An 18,632-nucleotide genomic window follows, 5' to 3' on the forward strand; every position below is an offset into this window, starting at 1 on the left:
ATCAAAACCGCCGAGGGACCTAATCTGCACCGGTTTTGATAGTTGAGGTACCCGTTGTATCTGTTTTTTCGGTTGAGGGACGAAAATCGGATTCGTTGACAAGTTAAGGGACCTCAGATGAACTTATTCCTTCTCGTGTTTAGTGCCGGCCGGCCCACGCAAGGTATGCTGGGCCGGACAATGCACCGCAAAACGGCGTAAAAACCTCTCCCCCTATTTTTTTATATAGAAAGGATTTGGACGGATGTGATTCCCTCGCTTCCGATCGGACGGACGGGATAACACCCATGGGCCCACTTGTCATTGAGCGTGGAGACGACCAGCCACCCCACCCGACGCCTCGGCCCCCTCGCAAACGTAGGAAAATCAGAAGAGAAGAAGCGAAAGCGACGCCGCCTCCACTCCGCCGCGCGGCTGCTCTCTCTCCCTCTCTAAAACCCTAGCAGAGGGGCACGGCGAGGAGAGGAGAGGAGGGGGAAGGAGGGAGAGGCCACGGGGAACGCGATCGCCTTCGTGCCGCCCATGGAGACGACCATGGGATTCTGGGGTGCGTTCCTCTTGCCCCCGAACCCTACTACTGTTTCTCGCTCCCGATTCGACGCCATCTTTAATTTTTTTTTGGTCGCGCCTAGTCGATAGGGGAAATTTTGAGGGGTAAAAATGGTGTGGTGGATTGTTGATCCTCGGTTTCTTGGTTAAATGCTGGGTTTTCCCCCATATGCTCCGGAGATCTGGGGATATTTTCACCGGCAATGCTTCCTGATAGGATGCGGTGGTATTTTGGTGTATTTGGGGGAGAAATAGAAGCAATATTCGTGTAGGAAAATGCAGTCATACCCTCGAACTTTAATCAGGCTCTTGGCAGAACTGCAGGAAATTTGGCTATTCCATTGATGAGTTGGATTCAAGTGAACAAGTTGATATCTAGGAGTAATAAGGCAGTAGTTTGTCTTCATGAACTGTGCCTTGCTCTGGAGAGTAATACATTCCCTGCTTCTGTTTGGTGGTTCCTGGATTTGGTATAGTTTGTATTTTCATGTTATGGTTGGATGATTTAGTGCTTCAGTTTTTTTAATGAATTAAGCATGGCATGAAGCTTACTGGAGAGTGTTGACTGGCAAGGTCGATGTTGATTGGTCAATCTTTGATTTTTCAGGTCTTCATGATTGACTATGGTTTCTTCTTGCCTATGTAGATACGAAATATTTATCACTGAAATACGCGCATTCTTCTACTTATATTTGCCTTCGATTATGTGTTGTACTTATTCTGAACACAAGTGTGGCATTCAAACTGCCCGTTGGCATGCCACTAATGTTTTTTCCCCTCTGTGTCAACTGTGAAGAGATCTTTTGATCGCGTTGGACACAAGCGTGATGGGCATATTTGTAGAGCTTAAGAAAGAAGCAAATGTTTGTCATTCCCAGTTTCACGTGTTGCTCATTTTTACCAATGTTTACTAATGGCTTTCATGAATGTAATTCACATTTCTAGGAGTTGCTGTCAGACCTGGAGAGACAGTGATGTGTGATCCACCAGGAGAATTCTATTATCATATTTCACAGGTTTGTTTAACAAATTGTACCTAAAAGCTCATTTGGAGGTGGATCAAGTTTGTTTACTTTAAGTTCCCATTTTCACTGCAGATAGCGTTAGAGCCTGGTGAGCTGAATGAGAACGTGCAAGTTTTTGTTGAAGTTGATGGTAAAAGGATTCTGCTCGGCACACTTTCAGTTGAACATCGTCCTCAGTTGTCAATTGATCTGGTGTTTGAAAAGGAGTTTGAGTTACTGCATACCTCAAAGACCTACAACATCTTCTTTTCTGGCTACCAAGCTGCGGATGCGAGAAGATATCCTTTTGCATTTATAATGATCTTTCTTCAAATAAATCATGAGTAGGAATTTTTTTCCTTAACCTTTTGCCTGGCTGTATGCACATCTGACTCTCCTACTGAAGAAGGTATGTGTCCTTGTTCTTTACTAGTAGTAATTGGTCATCTCTGATGTTTCCGCTGCACTTGGCCTGATTCTCATAAGATGTGATGTTTCAGGTGATGAATCTGATGAGGAGGTTCCACTGGCTATTCCACTATTCCCCAATTCAGATGGTATATAATTTGCTAATCGTAACAATTATTTTATAAGACTTAAGATAGCATGGTAATTGAACTTATAAGACTTTATATCTTTTTATGCTAGAATCTGATGCACATGCTAATACAAGCTGGTAAGCGAATCTTCGAATGATACACTCTTTTATGTTATTTCCTTTCAGATGATAAGATCAAAGAAGTTCAAAACAGTCCAAGTAAGTTTGCCACACTTAAGTCTGCTGCTGCTGCATCCCCTACACCAGAGGCTATTGTAGAGGAAAGAAATAATTATGGGAAATCAGAAGCTGATGATGATGACAGCGATGAAGAAAGTGATGCTTCAGGCGAGGATGAATATGATGATGATGAGGTTTGTAAAACAGTAACACTATTAAAACTAGCAGCATGCTGATTCTTGTTCAGACTGAAACCATGACATGGTTTTGGACTTCGGTAGGTGTGCGAACAAAGTTTTCTTTATGCTGGATATGTTATGATCATGCGATATATTTGTAGGATATGATTGATAAACAGGATTCTAGTGATGATGATGGTGATAGTTCGGATGAAGAAGAGACTCCTTCAAAGGTGTGAGCTTGTTCAAGGAATTGGTAGTTTTCTGTTGCTTTGTTTGTCGAAAATATTGAAATTTTTTTGTTGTTTGTTTTCTTGACCTCCCAGAATACTAAAGGCACAAATAGGCATGTGGAAACACCCTTGAACACTCCTCCACAGAAAAGGGCAAGGCTAGCAACCCCAATTATGGACAGCAAAGCTGGTCGGAAACTGTTTCTTTTGATTTGTTTTCCCCCCTAAATTCACTGTTTTTTTTATGGCACAGAGATTGCATTTCTCACTTGTAGATCTTGTGTGCAGGAACTGGCAAGAGAAGTGGCTATGTCCATGTCGCGACTCCTTATCCAGCAAAACAGGCAAAGAAGACACCTGTAAACAATGACATGGCTAAGCAATCCTCTGGCTATGTCCACGTTGCGACCCCTTATCCAGCAAAACAGGCAAAGAAGAGGACTGCCAATAATGACATGTCTGAGCATTCTGCTGGTTATGCCTGCAAGCCATGCAACAAGTAAATTTTTGTTCTTTTCATTTGAATGATTTACCTTAGTAATGCTGCTATATCCTCACATATGCACTTCCTATTTTTCTCAGGACTTTCAACACCTCTATGGGTCTGGAAGCTCATTCCAAGGCGAAACACACTGCAACTAAGTGATCTGAAATACCTTCTGGGCAATCCTGTGTAGGTGTGTTAGTGATAGGTAACTGAATTCTGAAGCTGGAGATCCAGATATTTTGATGAAGCACAATTTTGGAGCACTTGCCAAGTTTCTGAAACATGTAGATATATGGCGCTTTTTTAATGAATGCATATGGATGTTGCACGTTTCATTGTTCTGGGATCTGCTCTTTTTTTTTTTTCCTGAGTGTGTTTGGACGGACAAAATCTGGTTTAACGATCCCAATACCGGGATAAAAAACTGCTCATATCGGACACAATCTGGGTTAACGATCCCAATACCGGGATAAAAAACTGCTCGTATGGTATCTTTGGATTTCGTGGAAACCAATGATAAACCAACAAAAACTGGTGGTGTATGTCTGTAAAAAAAACCGTTTCGTCTGTGTTTTAGACAAGTCTGGGATGTCCAGATTTACATACAAAACTTGTACTAAAATTCTCAACCGTTCGATTCCTTAAGTGTGATTAGCCACGAGTCCATGATCGTGGCAATAAAACAAATCATTGCCTTGGAGTGCAGAAATCAGCATATCATGATTTCATCGCAGAGTTGAGTTACTCCCTCCGTACGTTTAGGATAATGTTCAACGGTCTGCTTAGTTGGTGAAATGAAAATTTTTGAGTGTTTTATCGGACGTTTGACCGGGTGTTGGAAGAGTTTTTTTTTATACGAATGAAAAAACTAATTTCATAACTCGCCTGAAAACCGCGAGACGAATCTTTTGAGCCTAATTAATCCATCATTAGCACATGTTTTGAGCCTAATTAATCCATCATTAGCACATGTGGTTTACTGTAGCACTTATAGCTAATAATGGACTAATTAGGCTAAAAAAAATTCGTCTCGTGATTTCTATACAAACTGTGCAATTAGTTTTTCTTTTTATTTATATTTAATGTTCCATACATGTGTCCAAAGATTCGCTGTGATGTTTTTGGGAAAAGTTTTTAGAACTACACAGGGCCTGTTTAAGTCAAACATTGGGAATATAAATCATGAACAAATCTCAATCTCAAGTTGTTGAGTTTGAAAATGTAAAAGTTATACGAATATATTTGTCTTGAAAAATATTTTCATAAAAGTATACATATATCACTTTTCAATAAATATTTTTTATAGAAACAAGAACCGTGTCGCTGTTTAAAACGACTTTCTTTATAAGTATGGAGGGAGTACATGCGATCGTGTGCACAGAATGGAAAGAAAACGAAGAACTTGACCAAGTATTAAATACCCAAACCACAGTAGAGCATAGAAGACAGCATATAAAACCTCGTAACCAAGAAAGCAGACTAGTCTCCGCATTGTCACAGACCATCACAGCACAAATAACATCGTTTTGTAATTAATAGTCACACAGACCATCACAGCACAAATAACATTGTTTTGTAATTAATAGTACTACCTAGCTTGTAACCTCATCCAACTTGGATGTTTCTGGATTTTTAAGCAACGTTTTCGCCAAAAAATAAAATAAAAGAAACATTTAGCAAGCAAAATTGGGTATGCCCCAGGTTGTAGGGCCAAAACTGCCTATTAGAGGATCATCTTTGAAGCAAAAGCAGCTGCAGTCAAACATGCCACCAGTAGTTCACTTGGCTGGATGTCTTGCCTTCTGATGAGACCGGAGTGATTTATCACTACTAAATGCCCTGTGAGAGAGAAGAACCATCTAATGTTAGAATGCTTGTGATAAGACTGCATCTTATCACAGCATAATAATAAACTGCCAAGCTGTATACATACTTGCTGCAATACTTGCAGGCATGGGTGCCGGAGGATTCGGGAGTCTCCTTATTTGGTTTGCTGATTGCCGGCGACTTGCCATCTTCCTTTGCTGGATGAGTATTCTTATCACCTTTAGTAAATGCGAAAAATTAGCTAAAGTTGAGTCCCCTGTGTGTTGCAAGGTTAATAAAAATAGCGTCAGTCCGGCAGAGCTAACCTGTTTTCTGGCCAAAGTGTGTTGCAGTCTTTGACTTCTTACCAGAAGAAAGTGTAGATCCAGCAGCTGTCAGCTTGCTGCTCTCAGGCTGCCGAGCACAAAACAAGAGTCAGATCGCATCTTAGAGACAAATCAAGAGTCAGATCGCATCTTAGAGACAAATCAAGAACAGTGGCAGATATCGGGCATACTTTCTCAGGAATTTCATCTTCCTCATCACTTTCATCCTCTTCATCAGTGGACACCATCGATGAAGATGATTCATCCTGCCCATCACTCCCATCCTCTTCTTCACTGGACTCCATTTCTGCTGGTAACTCATCAGATCCATCATCCTCATCACCTGACTCATCCTTAAGGGGAAAAAAGTGAGCAATATTACAAAAACTATACATAAGACTTTCTTCGTCATAAAACTATACATAAATCTTTATGAGGGTAAATGCACTTTCATCATAAACTTACATCATCATCATCGGATGAGGACGAGTCCAAAGAATCATCATCATCATCAGATGAGGACAAGTCCATACCATCATCAGAATTATCCTTTTTACCTTCCTCTGCAACAGGCCTTCCCAGATGTTTACCTTAACAAATATAGTGATATACAGCAATCCCAGAGCATTAATTCAGCCATTGTCAAGAAAGCGCATGTGTGATCTTAAACGCGCAACTAATAAAAAGAAAATAAATCTGCATACCCATAATGTCACAGATGTCAGACATGTTTTCATCTTCATCTGAAATAAGGACATACTAGTTAGTTTATGTTATAATAGAAATATTGGATACTTAAACAATAGAAATTATTTCAGAAATATCAGTCAATGAATTTACCCTCATCTTCACCAGAATCGGATGTGAGAAAAGAAACAACATGGTTAAGGAAACAAGGTTCCCAAAGGATATTTCAAATAAAATCTAAATATGATTCGAAAATAATTCCAAGTGCATATGTTGAAGGATATTCATATGGGTTAGGCATGTCAGTCTTGTAACCACACAGGAAGACACTAGTAGTCTTTGAACTGTGTGAAAGCTCAAAGTCATTGCCAATAAACAAATCACACATAAATTGAGGATGATTTTTAGCCGATAGATTTCCAATAACTGTCTTCTTGCCATCAACTTTAACAGATACAACTACATTCTCACTTCCCGCCTTCTTTGTTTCTCCCAGTGCAACCTAAAAAAAGTAACAATAACATGAAAAGATCAATTATGTAAGGACCGAGATTGAGAACGAACACAAATTATAAACAATCAGACAAGTTGTATTTAAATTTTATTCTCTCCCTCCCTTTTTTTGTTCGTTGTGTGTGTTTGGAAGATGAGGGTTGAGGGTGCTAAACCTGTGATATGTGAATCACACACTCATCATCAACGTTAAATGAAACAGCCTTTCCTGGCTTCACTTCAATACCTGCATGATTCAGATCAATCATTCAAACTCCCATCATAAATCACACTTTACGAATTCCCTTGCATAGCTGGAGATTGAAAATGCAGCCCATAGTGCATTGAGAAAACGTAGAGTTATGCCAAATAACAAATCAGCGCTTGAAAAGCTCCCACAATCTAGCATCAACAATAAGTCAAAAAAAAAACTTTTCACTACTTGAAATTTGACAACCCACTAAATGATCATCCCATCACCCCACATATAATGGCATAGGAGACCCTTATCAAGTTATCATCAAACTACAAGGCTTTCTACAGGGAAGGAAGGGTGATATTTAACAGTACATCATAAAATTCAGATTATAATACAGACAAGATGACGAATTTCTCAACCTCGGAACACAAAACCGATGATAAGCCCGTTCCTCGGCACTAGACAAAACAGAGCCTAAAGTGGGATCGCGGAGAAGCTCGTTGACGAGAACACCATCTAAAATCGCACACCCCCCAACACCGTTTGAAGCATTACCAACATCTCATCACGGGAACACGACACGCCCAAAATTCGCACCAAAATAATTGCAAATAAAATCTCCCCGAGAACACAACACAAATATAATCAACCAGAATCTTGGAGAGAGAGAGGGGGGGATCTTACCCCAGAATTCCATCGCTGCCTCGTTGGGACGACGAATCGGAGGCGCGGCCGCGCGAAACCCTAAGATCGAGGAGGAAGCGGGGACGCGGGGTTTAGGGTTTAAGCGGGGGATGCGAAGCGGACGGCGGGGAAGGTGAGGCGACGAATCTGGGCCGTCGATTCGTTCCGGTAGCCGAGATCTGTGGCCGTTGGTTGGTTGGCTTTCCCGGTTTTGATTTTGGAGGAGGGAAGGGGATCAGGGACACGAAGTGGTGGAGCAGATAAAATTATGAAATTGGGCTTTGTCTGGGCTTAAATTGAGAACGTGGCCTGTTTAGCTGGGATGGTATCCATATTCGGCCCAATTTCACATTTGATCCCCCAGAAAATCACGATTTCCATTTTCTGTTCATATTTACGCAAAGAGTAATCGAGTGATCACTGATCAGATGTCAATTATACATTTGATGATCACCATAACATCACGACTTCCATTTTTCTGCTCACATTCACGCAAAGAGCAATCGAGTGATCAAATGCCAATTATACATTTGATCACCATAAAATCACGATTTCCTTTCTGTTCATATTTATGCAAGAGTAACCGAATGATCAAATGTTTACTGGAGTAGTTTTTATAAGAAAAAAAGTCCGGTATGTTTGTGTAATAATAGAACAAGGAAACATGATTTGAAAATGGTCTCTTTTTATCCTTGAACAATTGGTTTAACACCTACAGGCTACAGGGGCATGATATTTGCGTGTTTATCGTCAGCAACAACTTTGGGGGCTTATTCAGTTTCTACGCAGATAACATATGGACAAACACACATAACAACTGACACACACCAGAACCAGGTCAGCTGTTCTCCATTCTTTGGGTACCCTCTTATCATAATTCAGAAGGTGAACACAGGAGAAGATGTACAAAGCTGAGTGGTGGCAAGCAACTGGTTGGTCTATTATTCCAACTTCCAAGCAACTGGTTGGCAAGCAATCAGTTGTCGTTCCTTCACACCTCCTGGAGTTGCAAAGTACCTCGCCGCTGAAGCTCATAGAGCAAGAACAGGGCAGCAGAATCCTGTGAGCTCTTCTTATCTGCACGGCCATCTCCTGTGAGGCTGATCACATCAGCATTTGGTATATGCAATGTAATGGTTGAAGCGAAAGCGAACGCTTGGGGGGTAGCTTTCTGAGAGGAACCACCAGGGGAGGAGCACACGCTGCTAAAGCTGAACCATGAAAGATTAGTAAGTTATTTTGCACTGTTGCACAGATAAGTAAATAAACAGGCATTCACAGGCTAGTATGAAATCTTAGTACCTTGGTTGTACTTTCTCAGATTCCATTGTAGGCATTGGCCATTGCAACTTTTTACACAACTCATATAATGCAATGCGTGGTCCTCCTTTACTCGTTTTCACAATCACGTGCACTGAAACAAGATAAAATTGTTGAACTTTATCAAATTGATTCGTTCTACAGACGTGGATATATGAGGTCCTGATATGAATGAAAGCACAGAGATAACAACAAAAACAGAACCACTGGTGATTGAGAACATACATGGTTTACCAAGCAGGGGATCAGAAATGTTCCTTGAATCAGCTGCGTTTTTTTCCTTGGTTGGTTTTGGAGTCTGTGTATCCATTGCATCGACATGCAAATTGTTGAAGGGATTACTGCTGCCACAATGCTTTTCAAATTGTTCTGTCTTGCTTGCATTCTTTGGGATTATTAGTCCTTTTTCCTGCAAAAACGAATAAACCTGTCAGCTTATATTATCCCCTAAAAGAACATTGCAACATACACTACCAAAATAGTGGAGCACAAAAATAGGACACCTCGAGATCTTTGAGCAGTAAGGAAGATGCATGCGCTTTCGCATCTTTTCTTTTCTTGCTAAAACCTTGCCTCACAAGAAGCACCTCTTTGAGCTGTACATCAAGAGTAGCCACTACCGTGTCTCCTTGATCTCTACAGTTAATTCCTACAAAATACCCATGTTTGCCACACCATTCGATAAGCTCTCTGTATGGAGGTAACTCCAGATTCTCAGGTGTGACAATTGGGGAAAGAAGGGGTTCAAAAATACCCCAGACTACATCCAAATCAAGTTTGGTGTCTAAAAGAATTGCACCTGCAATACTTTCTACAATATCACCAAGGACCTGTATCACAATAGACAAGTGAAATATGATATATTAATATAGATAAATTGTAAAGATGATTGTGTATGTCAATACTGGAAGATGACACTAAAAAGGACACAGGTAATGCAATGCAAATAACTTGTAAAAAGTATATTAAATACATAGCCATGCATTTATAAGATGCTCTAACTTAAAGCAAATGTCATTCATATGAACTGAAATCCTAACGTATTGACTTGATTTTATTCTGATAAGAGCAAACCACACACATGTTAAAACAAAGAAAGAACGTACTTTAGGCCCTTTTGGGAGTCCATCTGATAACAGTTCAACTTTGTCCATGGATGAACCTTCCAACCTATTCACATATTCAGTAATTTGGTCTAACAGAAGCCCAGAAGAATGCTGGAGAAAGTGATGGAAGTTGTGCTTTACTGCAACTTGTGCAAAGTTTTCATTATTGACTGATGCAGAACGTAAGTCTGTCAACTCCCCCTCATTAGTGTCTTTATGACTATTGAAAAGATATCTTGTTAACAGAATGTCTAAGACCGCATCACCGAGGAACTCTAGGCGCTGTTAAAAAAAAACATTAGAGAAGTTGGGTAAGTTAAGACACAATATGAAGGACCAGCAAAATAGTTTTATGTTCACCCGATACCTCGTAGCAGTATTTTGCACCTAACTCCTGCTGTGATGGGTGAGTCAGAGCCTCTACCAAAAGACCTTTCACCGAGAAAGAATAGCCTAGTTTTGCTTCAAGCATTTCAAATACATTGTCTTTTGGAAGATAAGTCTGCACAGAAGCACTCAATATGGCCTGCACAATCAAATCTTCTTCAATTTCAGCCCCGATGCCCAACCATTTGAGAACTGCCATGGCTGCTCTTAAACCACCCCCTGCATAATATGCCCCAATAATAGCCTCAACACAATCAGCAATGGTTTTGGAACACATCCATCTGTGTCCCTTGTCACACGCCTTGCCTAGAACAATAGCCTTGTCATCAATGATTTGAATATCGTCAGTTACAACCTCAGATTTTACAGGGCATTCACAAGGAGATGGACGAATAGAGAGCTGTCCTGGTGCTAGCCATCGACGAGGATCAAATGCAGCATCACGTACGTAACCCTGTTGATTACATTCCACCAATTGTCAACTTAGCTCAGACAATTAAAGCTCAGTGTGTCCATGAAATACAAAATCTCTAGACACTGCCAAATGATAATGTGAATTTACCTGTACATTGCGTTCAATTCCAAGCTTATAAAGTGTGGCATTACAAATCATATGGCACCTTATGGATGATAGCTGCCCCTCATCCTTATTAGGAAATTTCAGGAAAAGATGACAACTCACTGCATACTTCAATACAGAGTCTCCCAATAATTCTAGACGCTCCATAGAGAAATCCTCAGAGCACCTAAGCGTTGTAATAGCTTCCAGAATCTAAAGAACATGTGCCAATATATCATTTCATATTAAAGAAACAGAAAATGTATGTATAGAAGAGAGAGGTATAAGCATCTATACCAGGAAACTTGATATATTAGAATCGCTGTATCCAATTTCACTTCTTAGTTGACTAGCTAACGTTAATGACTCAATCCGATACATCAAAGCCGGAAACAAATAGAATGATCTCAAAATTTCCACAGGTAAATCAAGGGGAATCAGCAACTCAGGAGGCATGTGGACACGGTTGCTTGTTTTATTTACAACTGGTGTGCCATTACTCATATTCTCCACAACATTACCTACAAAAAAGCAACAGCAATCATAAATATTAGATCAGCCTATATACGACATAATCAACTTGGCTACAAATTACAAAAATAAAACAGTTTATGCAAAAGTAACCAGTCTAACAAATGGGTTTATCACTAATCATCGAAGTACAAAAATAGAGATGCTTCGAACTAATCTTGCTTGAAAAAACTAATAAGTAACCAGTTAGGGCAGACAAACACAAGGTAGAACAAAACTAACTATATAGAAGAATAGATACAGACCTTCATCCCTGAACTTCGAGGAAAGAAGGTTGTGAGGATTATGACTAGGCTTCAAAACTAGTAGTGGCTGTGAGGGGTGGCGAAGTACTATGCCATACCTGTAAACGAATATATTAGACAAAAAAAGCAAGATTATACCTGAGCAAGCACATGGACATGCACAAAACTATACACACTTCTTTTTGAAATATTCTGCGAATGTCCGGAATTTACATTCTTTCTTATCAGATGCACCATCAAAAGCGCTATCGCCAGATAATTCAGTAATATCAAGAGCAGTATATATCTTCCCAGTGTGAACTGCTAGAACTACCATATCTTTGAGGCTGTTAGCCTTACACGACTTGTTAGCTAAATGAATTAAATCTCCAACATTTTGGTCAGAATCAAATATTCCAAGTAATTCTCTTTTATTCTCAGAATAAATCCTTCTCATAAGTTTAACTGCCGTAGCTGCCGCATCAATGACACTCCAATTAATACAAACGTTGGAGTCAAAAGAAGGATTTGTTGGTAAAAGCAAATATACACTCGCAGTGTTCCACACAAATGTATCCTCTTTATTAAGAATGAATTCCCTCGGAGCATTAGGTACTTTTGATCTAGTAAACAGCTTTCCAAACAAACCATTGAAGAGAAGCCCTTGAAACAACTTTGCTTGTTCCATCTGAGACAAAAAAAAAGGATAAGGAATTTTTCAGATTAAATGGGAAAAAAACAAGAGTAGGGGACAAACTTCATCATACCTGTTGAGCATCCAACTCAAGAAGTCCACAAGAAGAAACTGAAGTTTTGACCATCTTGTCGTGCAAATATAGGTCAATCTCCAAAGTAGCGACTTCATCCGGTAAAGTTGCATCAATTAACAGAACAAATTCAGAGTAAATCTGACCAGCTTGGTCACAAACAAAATTCATTTTGTAGCTTTGAAGCTTGAGTGCAGTTTTCTTTGACACCCAATTGCCAGACCAAGCATGAATTCTTGTTGTACCATGTAGCTCCTTCCGTTTGGTTGTACCTTCAAGAAGGTAATAGAGAACATTACCATGACATCTATTTCTTTGTAAGAAGTATAATGGAGTCAGTCCTACAAATAAGCTTGACTACATACGCTGGTTACAAAGAACCAGCCAGCATATGGCATCTTAACTTGGAGTAAATTGCATGGCGAATCCTTAAACTTGTACACAGGACTAATCTAGGTACATATATGTAGAAAATGCAAATCTAGGTCCAAAAGTGCGTGAAGTAGATTATTAACTATACAATCCAGAAGAAATGGCATTTTATGTGTGGCCGTCCCTCTCTCTTCTCCCTTAGATATCTCCCCTAAATTGTTGTACTATTTTGCGGTGGATGTCACAAGTAACAACACAATTCATGGAGATGGAAACTTAATGAGGTGATGATGAAGCATGCAGGTGATGTTCACTCATGCTCCCAGAGATGCAGCTGACCTTAGGTGCAGCATCTAGTTGACAAAAACAGCATTTGTGATGTTGCACTCATGGCACAGTTTTTTTTTGGGGGGGTTGGAGGTTGTGGGGAGGGGCCGGGGGGCACAAGGATGCCAGATCCACCTCAGTGTATCATGTCCACAAGGAATGCTAGTTACGCAGATGGACCTAAAATGACCACCTTAATGTACTTTATGGACTAAAATATGTATTTTCTAAGTACAGGAACCCAGATGGTGAACAATTAGTTCAAGTTAGAGGACCAGTGATACGATTTACTCCTTATAAAACTTGGCAATCACATACCTATACCAGTACCCTTATTTTTGCTTACAATTTCTGGAACTGGATCTTCAACAGATAGACAAAGGTGGTCATCAAGTGCTCCTAGCTCATGCAACTTCTTACATGCATCAAGGCAAACGAGCTGTTTTGCTTTGTGCATGTTTCTTGCTTTTGGGCCCACCAGAATTTGAAGCACAGCACTTGGTGGTAATGCTAATGTACACACATATCCATCATCATGATGAGTGAACTCAAATGTAGGTTTTGGGGGGTAGCACCTGTAACACAAGCAGAAATGGCAAGAAAGTGAATTGGAGGTCTCCAAACAAAAACGTTAACAGACTGAAACCAGGTATTGCAGATCTATTTATAGGTGCAATCTGTGTAGTCATGTAAAAAGAGACAACTGAAAATGAGATCAACATACTTATCCTGCGGAAGCTTCTCACAGTATCGGTAGACAATACTGATGCTTGAATCAGCAGTTACTTTCGCTCCTGTTGTGCCTACATGGTATTCGTTTATTTCTTCATTGGGAACAAAACCAGGCGACAGATTTCCAGACTCTCTGCTTGAAGCAATCTTAACCATTGAAGTCTCACTTCTCACAATTGCAGATATCAAATCATTTTGCTTCACGTTCCCCCTGCATTAGAAGAAATGAATTATGTATCCTTGCATCCTTCTTGTTTGCCATTCCTCTCTGCATTCAGTTAAAAGCACGTGAATAAAAGGTGTAAATGGGGTAGCATTAAGGTTATACCGTTCAATCATGAGAATGTACTGAGAGTCTTCCTGGCGTGCTCGTCCACGTGACTGCACATAGCTATGTGTTGTCCTTGGCAAATCAAATCGTATTACACAAGAGCATTCTGGGACATGGATACCCTCTTCAGCAACATCTGTAGTAAATAGTAAGTTCACCTGCATTTTAGAAAGGGAAAACAAGGTTATATCATGAGAACTATGCTTCAGTTTCTCCAAGTGTTGACATATCTTAAGTACCTTTCCAGAGCGAAATGAATCCAATGTATCCTTCTGCATTTTGGGTGTCAGAGCATCCACCGAAGATCTCCCTCCAGTAAGAAAAGAAACTGTGAAATGTGCAAGGTGGCCAATTTTCTTAATCGTCCGGTCAATGACTCTAGCAGTGATCTTTCGATCAACAAAAATGAGGCATCGAGCATGACGAGAGTTACTGTTAGGCATAGAAATGTGTCACGTCAGTGTAAAGGCACACAATTGAAAAAAATAAACAAGTGGACCTTCCCCAAGAAATAATACCTAAAAGAGTGAAAGATCTGGATGAGTTCATAGAGCTTTGGGGAAATATAGCCCGTCTTTGCTGCTTCAACACATCCACTTTCTGAGTTTAGAAGCATGTCGATACCTGGAAGATAGCAAATAGTTTAGAGAATACACAGAAGGACTGAGCATTTTCATATTGAGAAGAGAGCCAAAAGACTGAAGTACCATCTTCATGCTACACACAGACATCAAATGAAAGGATAGGAATTCATCAAGGAGATGGTACATGATACTTCCTATCAAACAGATTCATCATACTCCATAAGTTCATATAGGGTGTTGCAGTGCTATATATGCTTAGATCCATTGACTAATGGCATGGCATAACAGTGTAAGGTTGCAAATAAGTTTACAGACATTACCACTCCATTATTAGTTTTACCTACATAGTCATACCTTGTTGGAGGCGTTTGTCAATTAAATGCAAGGCTTCCTCAAAGAACTTCATATGAAGCGCTGAATTTTCTGCAAATAGGCGTGATCCATTTGCATCAGTTTGCTGATCTGTGGCATCAACTACTTCCTTCAGCCAACCTTTCTCCTGGCCCCTTTCAATGCAGATTTTTGTGGCCTAAGAGAATGAATGATAAGTTATTATTTACCCATATTAAGACATGAACTCTGAAGCAAAGTGACGGTAAAAGAACTCTTCAAACATAGAAAGCTAACGTTGCAGTATGAGAGAGAAAAAGGAATTACTAAGAGATGGGATTTTTTTGGTTAAGAAGAAAGTAACCCAAAATTAGGCTGAAAAGGATTTAAATAGGTTGTGAGGCGTGCAAACGCGCTTCGCACCAAGTTAAGCTCAGTTCCTGTAACATAAGTAGCTAGAACAAATGAATATAACAAATACCTCACTTGCACAAATAAGACCAACATCATCAAGGCAGTAGCAAATTTTTGCTATAGATTTAGAAAGGCGTCTCTTTGATTCTTTTGTTATATCATCAGCATCTTTATACATGTCGCTTCGCTTATTCTGCAACTCTGTTGTCAATGCATCATACTGCACATACATAAAAGAGTGTGTTCTTAGAAACATTTAAAATGCTGAGCTGCAAACTTTGATGACAAATTTGATCAATATAGAAGAGAAAAAAGAGATATAAAACCTTGGAACATAAAACTCCCAATTCTTCACTCAAATCTTCAAAACAAACTGGTTTCGAGTCATAGTACCTGCACATTTCTTTTGCAGAAGGAACACAAAACTCTATCTCTTCTCTATCTGAAACTGTGTAGATCTGTTACAGATAAAAATTGATGAGAATCAAAGTACGCAGATAACCGTATCACATTTTTAAAAGGGGTCATAGGTGTATCCCAAAATGGCATGGGTAAAACAGATAAATATATATCACCTAAGCTCTCAAAACGAACACAACAGTAAAACAATTTGCATTTGGTTGAAAACCACAATCAGTAAATAATTGGAATTCAGGTATGTATATATCCTTGCACTTCAATAGACAAAGTAGAATAGTGTAGTTATCAGAACTAACATGTCCTGTATAATCTAACCCAGCTTATTCAAATAATATGTGTGGCAAAGCAGGAAACTGAACATACCTTAGCATCTAACAGGTTCTCCAATTCACAGAACTGACCTTCACAATCCAAATGAGAAGAGATACCTGCAAAGAAAACCATGAAAACTCAAATCATCTAATAAGACTAAGTGATGCGAATAAATCAAATCTGCCAGAAATATTGGCATTTATGAACTCTATGGCCAAAGTGAAATTAGAGATTATGCGCACGATCATTATTCCTGGATATTTCTCTTAGATGGCAGGTCAGAATTAACACATGTCCTAAATGCCACTGTTTACAAGAAATTTATTGCTGATCTTTTCTGACTTATAAGTCTCTTAACATCCCATTCCTCCCCCCACCCACACCCACACAAAAGAAAAGAAGAAGAAGCATTCTATAGCTCTTGCAGATAACTGAATACTTGCCTTTTCTTATAACAGGTGATGCTGTCATACCAAACACACTTGGCTTATGTTCTGATTTGTGATAGAACTCCTGAGATAGTGATGAGTTATAACATATGACAAACACAAAAAAGAAAAACCTAAATGCTAATGTCAAAAAAAAAAATACATGATAAGATGGTATTTCACAATACCTTCATTATTCTTGTATAAGGGTGGTTTCCAGTTGCATGATGGCATTCATCAAATATCATGAGACTAACCATGTCCAAGATTAAGAAAGCATTGCGTAAAGCTTGTAGGAACACCTGTGGTGTCATGACCATGACCTGCAATTTTATTATTATAAGTGTTGAAAGCATCAACAAGTAGATAGAACAGGGGAAAAACATCTATGGGATATTCTTAACAAAAGATGTTGAGTAAATTTCACAAAACTATGGATACTTCGATCAAACTGTCACAAAACTACAGAGTTTAGGTGTTATATCACAAAACTACAGATTTAGCATGGAATTTCTCATAGAACTACAGATTTAAGATAGAGTATCACAAAGATAAAGATTAAGTAGCAAATTTACCACAAAACTACAGGTTTAGTGCCAATTTTAAGCACAAAACTACAATGTTTATAGCTCTAACGTAACGGTAGTGCTATAGATTTATACTCTAGAATATGTTGTTTTGTGATAACTTTAGTATTAAATCTGTAGTTCTCTAATACTTGGCCTTAAATCTGTAGTTTTGCGATAATTTGGTTAAAAATCTGTAGTTTCGTGAAATTTACTCTATAATATAGTGAACAGAAGACTGCAGATCATAAGTGCTGCTAGCATGGAATGAGTATTTTCTTTAGCACATATGATGAATCAGTGAGCCTTTAAAACAACAACAAATAAATGCTTGCCTGGTATTTTGAGATTTGCTCTTGCCATCTAGGACCTGTCCATTGATCAACCCCCTTTGCACCATAGTATTGTTCTACCTCAAAATCTGTGTGGATTTCAATCACCTCGCATTGCTGTGGCAAAAAATAATGTTAGTATAAATTACGTTACAGTTAGGATAAAACGAACAGTCTACAGACTGGTATAACCTGTGCAACAAGTTGAACTGTTGGTGCAAGAAATATGATGACTTTTCCAGCATTCTTTGTTCTGTTTATCTTTCCGAACTCCTTGATAAGCATCACAGCAATCATTGTCTTCCCGGCTCCTGTGTCAAGCATCGCAATCGTGTTTCTCCGCATTGCAACCTCATAGACATCAAGCTGATATCTGACCAATTTCAGCATCACAAAGCAATGTCACAGGATTGCACTCTTTTTCTGATTATATAATATAGTAACTGTGAAAAGGAGAACTCCGCAGAACCTTCTGGGAGTGAAATCTTGACACTCTCTCTTCTGCAGTTTCTGTTTGCCTGCTTCATGTTCCTGAGAAGATGATTCCAATGACCTCTTTAAAGGGTTCATGTTTACTGCCATTCCAACAGAGGAATTTACCAAGTGAGGTCATGACAATTCACCATTGAGAATATTCACACCCAAATAGAACGGAATTAGTAATCCTCGAAGCAGTGGCGGATCTAACATGGGACATGGGGGTTCAGTTAAACCCCCAAACTTTTTGGGAACCATTGAACTGTTATTAGTACTATTTTCTAAGGTTAAGTCAGTTTCTAGAACAGAAGCTAGGATTAACGCAAATCCGAGAAAAAGTGCGTGGGTAGAAAGAGGATGTGCGTAACGGAAGCGGCGGAAGCAGCAGTACGAACGACGGCGACCCAGCTCGCTCGCGCGCGCGATGGATGGGGATCGACGCAGGCGGCGGTGGCGGAGGAGGTGCTCACCAGGATGCGGCGGATGCAGCAGGACGAACGACGGCGCCCTGCTCGCTCGCGGGATGGATGGGGATCGGCGGCGGCGGCGGCGGCGCCGCGGCGGGCAAACTGACGCGGAGGGGTCAGGGTAACTCACGGACGACAGAGGCCACTACGTCAAAATGGCGAGGGTAATTTCCTAATTGAGCCGAGCACTCAATTCACCGGGATTCTCCCGGGATTGCACATCTCATCCCATCCCCAACCTACCCAAACGGTGAAAATCTTTCCAAACGGAGCCCTTGGGAC

At 39.8% G+C, this 18,632-nt stretch overlaps 3 protein-coding genes across 3 annotated transcripts; 1 reads left to right on the top strand and 2 right to left on the bottom strand.

The window, feature by feature from the left end:
- The first annotated feature begins 380 nt into the window (after window positions 1-380).
- Window positions 381-3,505, top strand: LOC127763657 (histone deacetylase HDT2-like). Its single transcript, XM_052288429.1, has 10 exons — window positions 381-547; window positions 1,495-1,565; window positions 1,647-1,852; window positions 1,940-1,962; window positions 2,054-2,110; window positions 2,278-2,465; window positions 2,612-2,683; window positions 2,777-2,873; window positions 2,972-3,182; window positions 3,266-3,505. Exons 1-10 carry the CDS (start codon window positions 523-525, stop codon window positions 3,327-3,329), a joined length of 1,014 nt encoding a protein of 337 aa, XP_052144389.1. The 5' UTR covers window positions 381-522; the 3' UTR covers window positions 3,330-3,505.
- A 1,131-nt stretch (window positions 3,506-4,636) lies between these two features.
- LOC127760454 (histone deacetylase HDT2-like) lies at window positions 4,637-7,501 on the bottom strand. The gene is made up of 10 exons (XM_052284718.1): window positions 7,365-7,501; window positions 6,658-6,728; window positions 6,274-6,491; window positions 6,143-6,165; window positions 6,007-6,045; window positions 5,768-5,892; window positions 5,494-5,655; window positions 5,303-5,390; window positions 5,104-5,215; window positions 4,637-5,009 (listed from the first exon to the last, which is right to left on the bottom strand). The coding sequence occupies exons 1-10, from the start codon at window positions 7,375-7,377 to the stop codon at window positions 4,949-4,951; spliced, it is 912 nt and encodes a 303-aa protein (XP_052140678.1). The 5' UTR covers window positions 7,378-7,501; the 3' UTR covers window positions 4,637-4,948.
- Window positions 7,502-8,029: 528 nt separating this feature from the next.
- LOC127777220 (endoribonuclease Dicer homolog 3a) lies at window positions 8,030-18,529 on the bottom strand. Its single transcript, XM_052303781.1, has 26 exons — window positions 18,354-18,529; window positions 17,876-17,981; window positions 17,599-17,779; window positions 17,410-17,523; window positions 16,697-16,831; window positions 16,524-16,593; window positions 16,132-16,196; window positions 15,675-15,806; window positions 15,416-15,568; window positions 14,959-15,133; window positions 14,539-14,644; window positions 14,260-14,452; window positions 14,018-14,178; window positions 13,682-13,900; window positions 13,276-13,532; window positions 12,259-12,530; window positions 11,689-12,179; window positions 11,513-11,610; window positions 11,034-11,257; window positions 10,740-10,949; window positions 10,158-10,631; window positions 9,791-10,072; window positions 9,188-9,514; window positions 8,910-9,093; window positions 8,667-8,778; window positions 8,030-8,575 (listed from the first exon to the last, which is right to left on the bottom strand). Exons 2-26 carry the CDS (start codon window positions 17,974-17,976, stop codon window positions 8,356-8,358), a joined length of 4,956 nt encoding a protein of 1,651 aa, XP_052159741.1. The 5' UTR covers window positions 17,977-17,981; window positions 18,354-18,529; the 3' UTR covers window positions 8,030-8,355.
- Window positions 18,530-18,632: the final 103 nt, after the last annotated feature.

The sequence above is a fragment of the Oryza glaberrima genome, chromosome 1, assembly GCF_000147395.1.
Source record: "Oryza glaberrima chromosome 1, OglaRS2, whole genome shotgun sequence".
NCBI classification, from domain to species: Eukaryota; Viridiplantae; Streptophyta; class Magnoliopsida; order Poales; family Poaceae; genus Oryza; species Oryza glaberrima.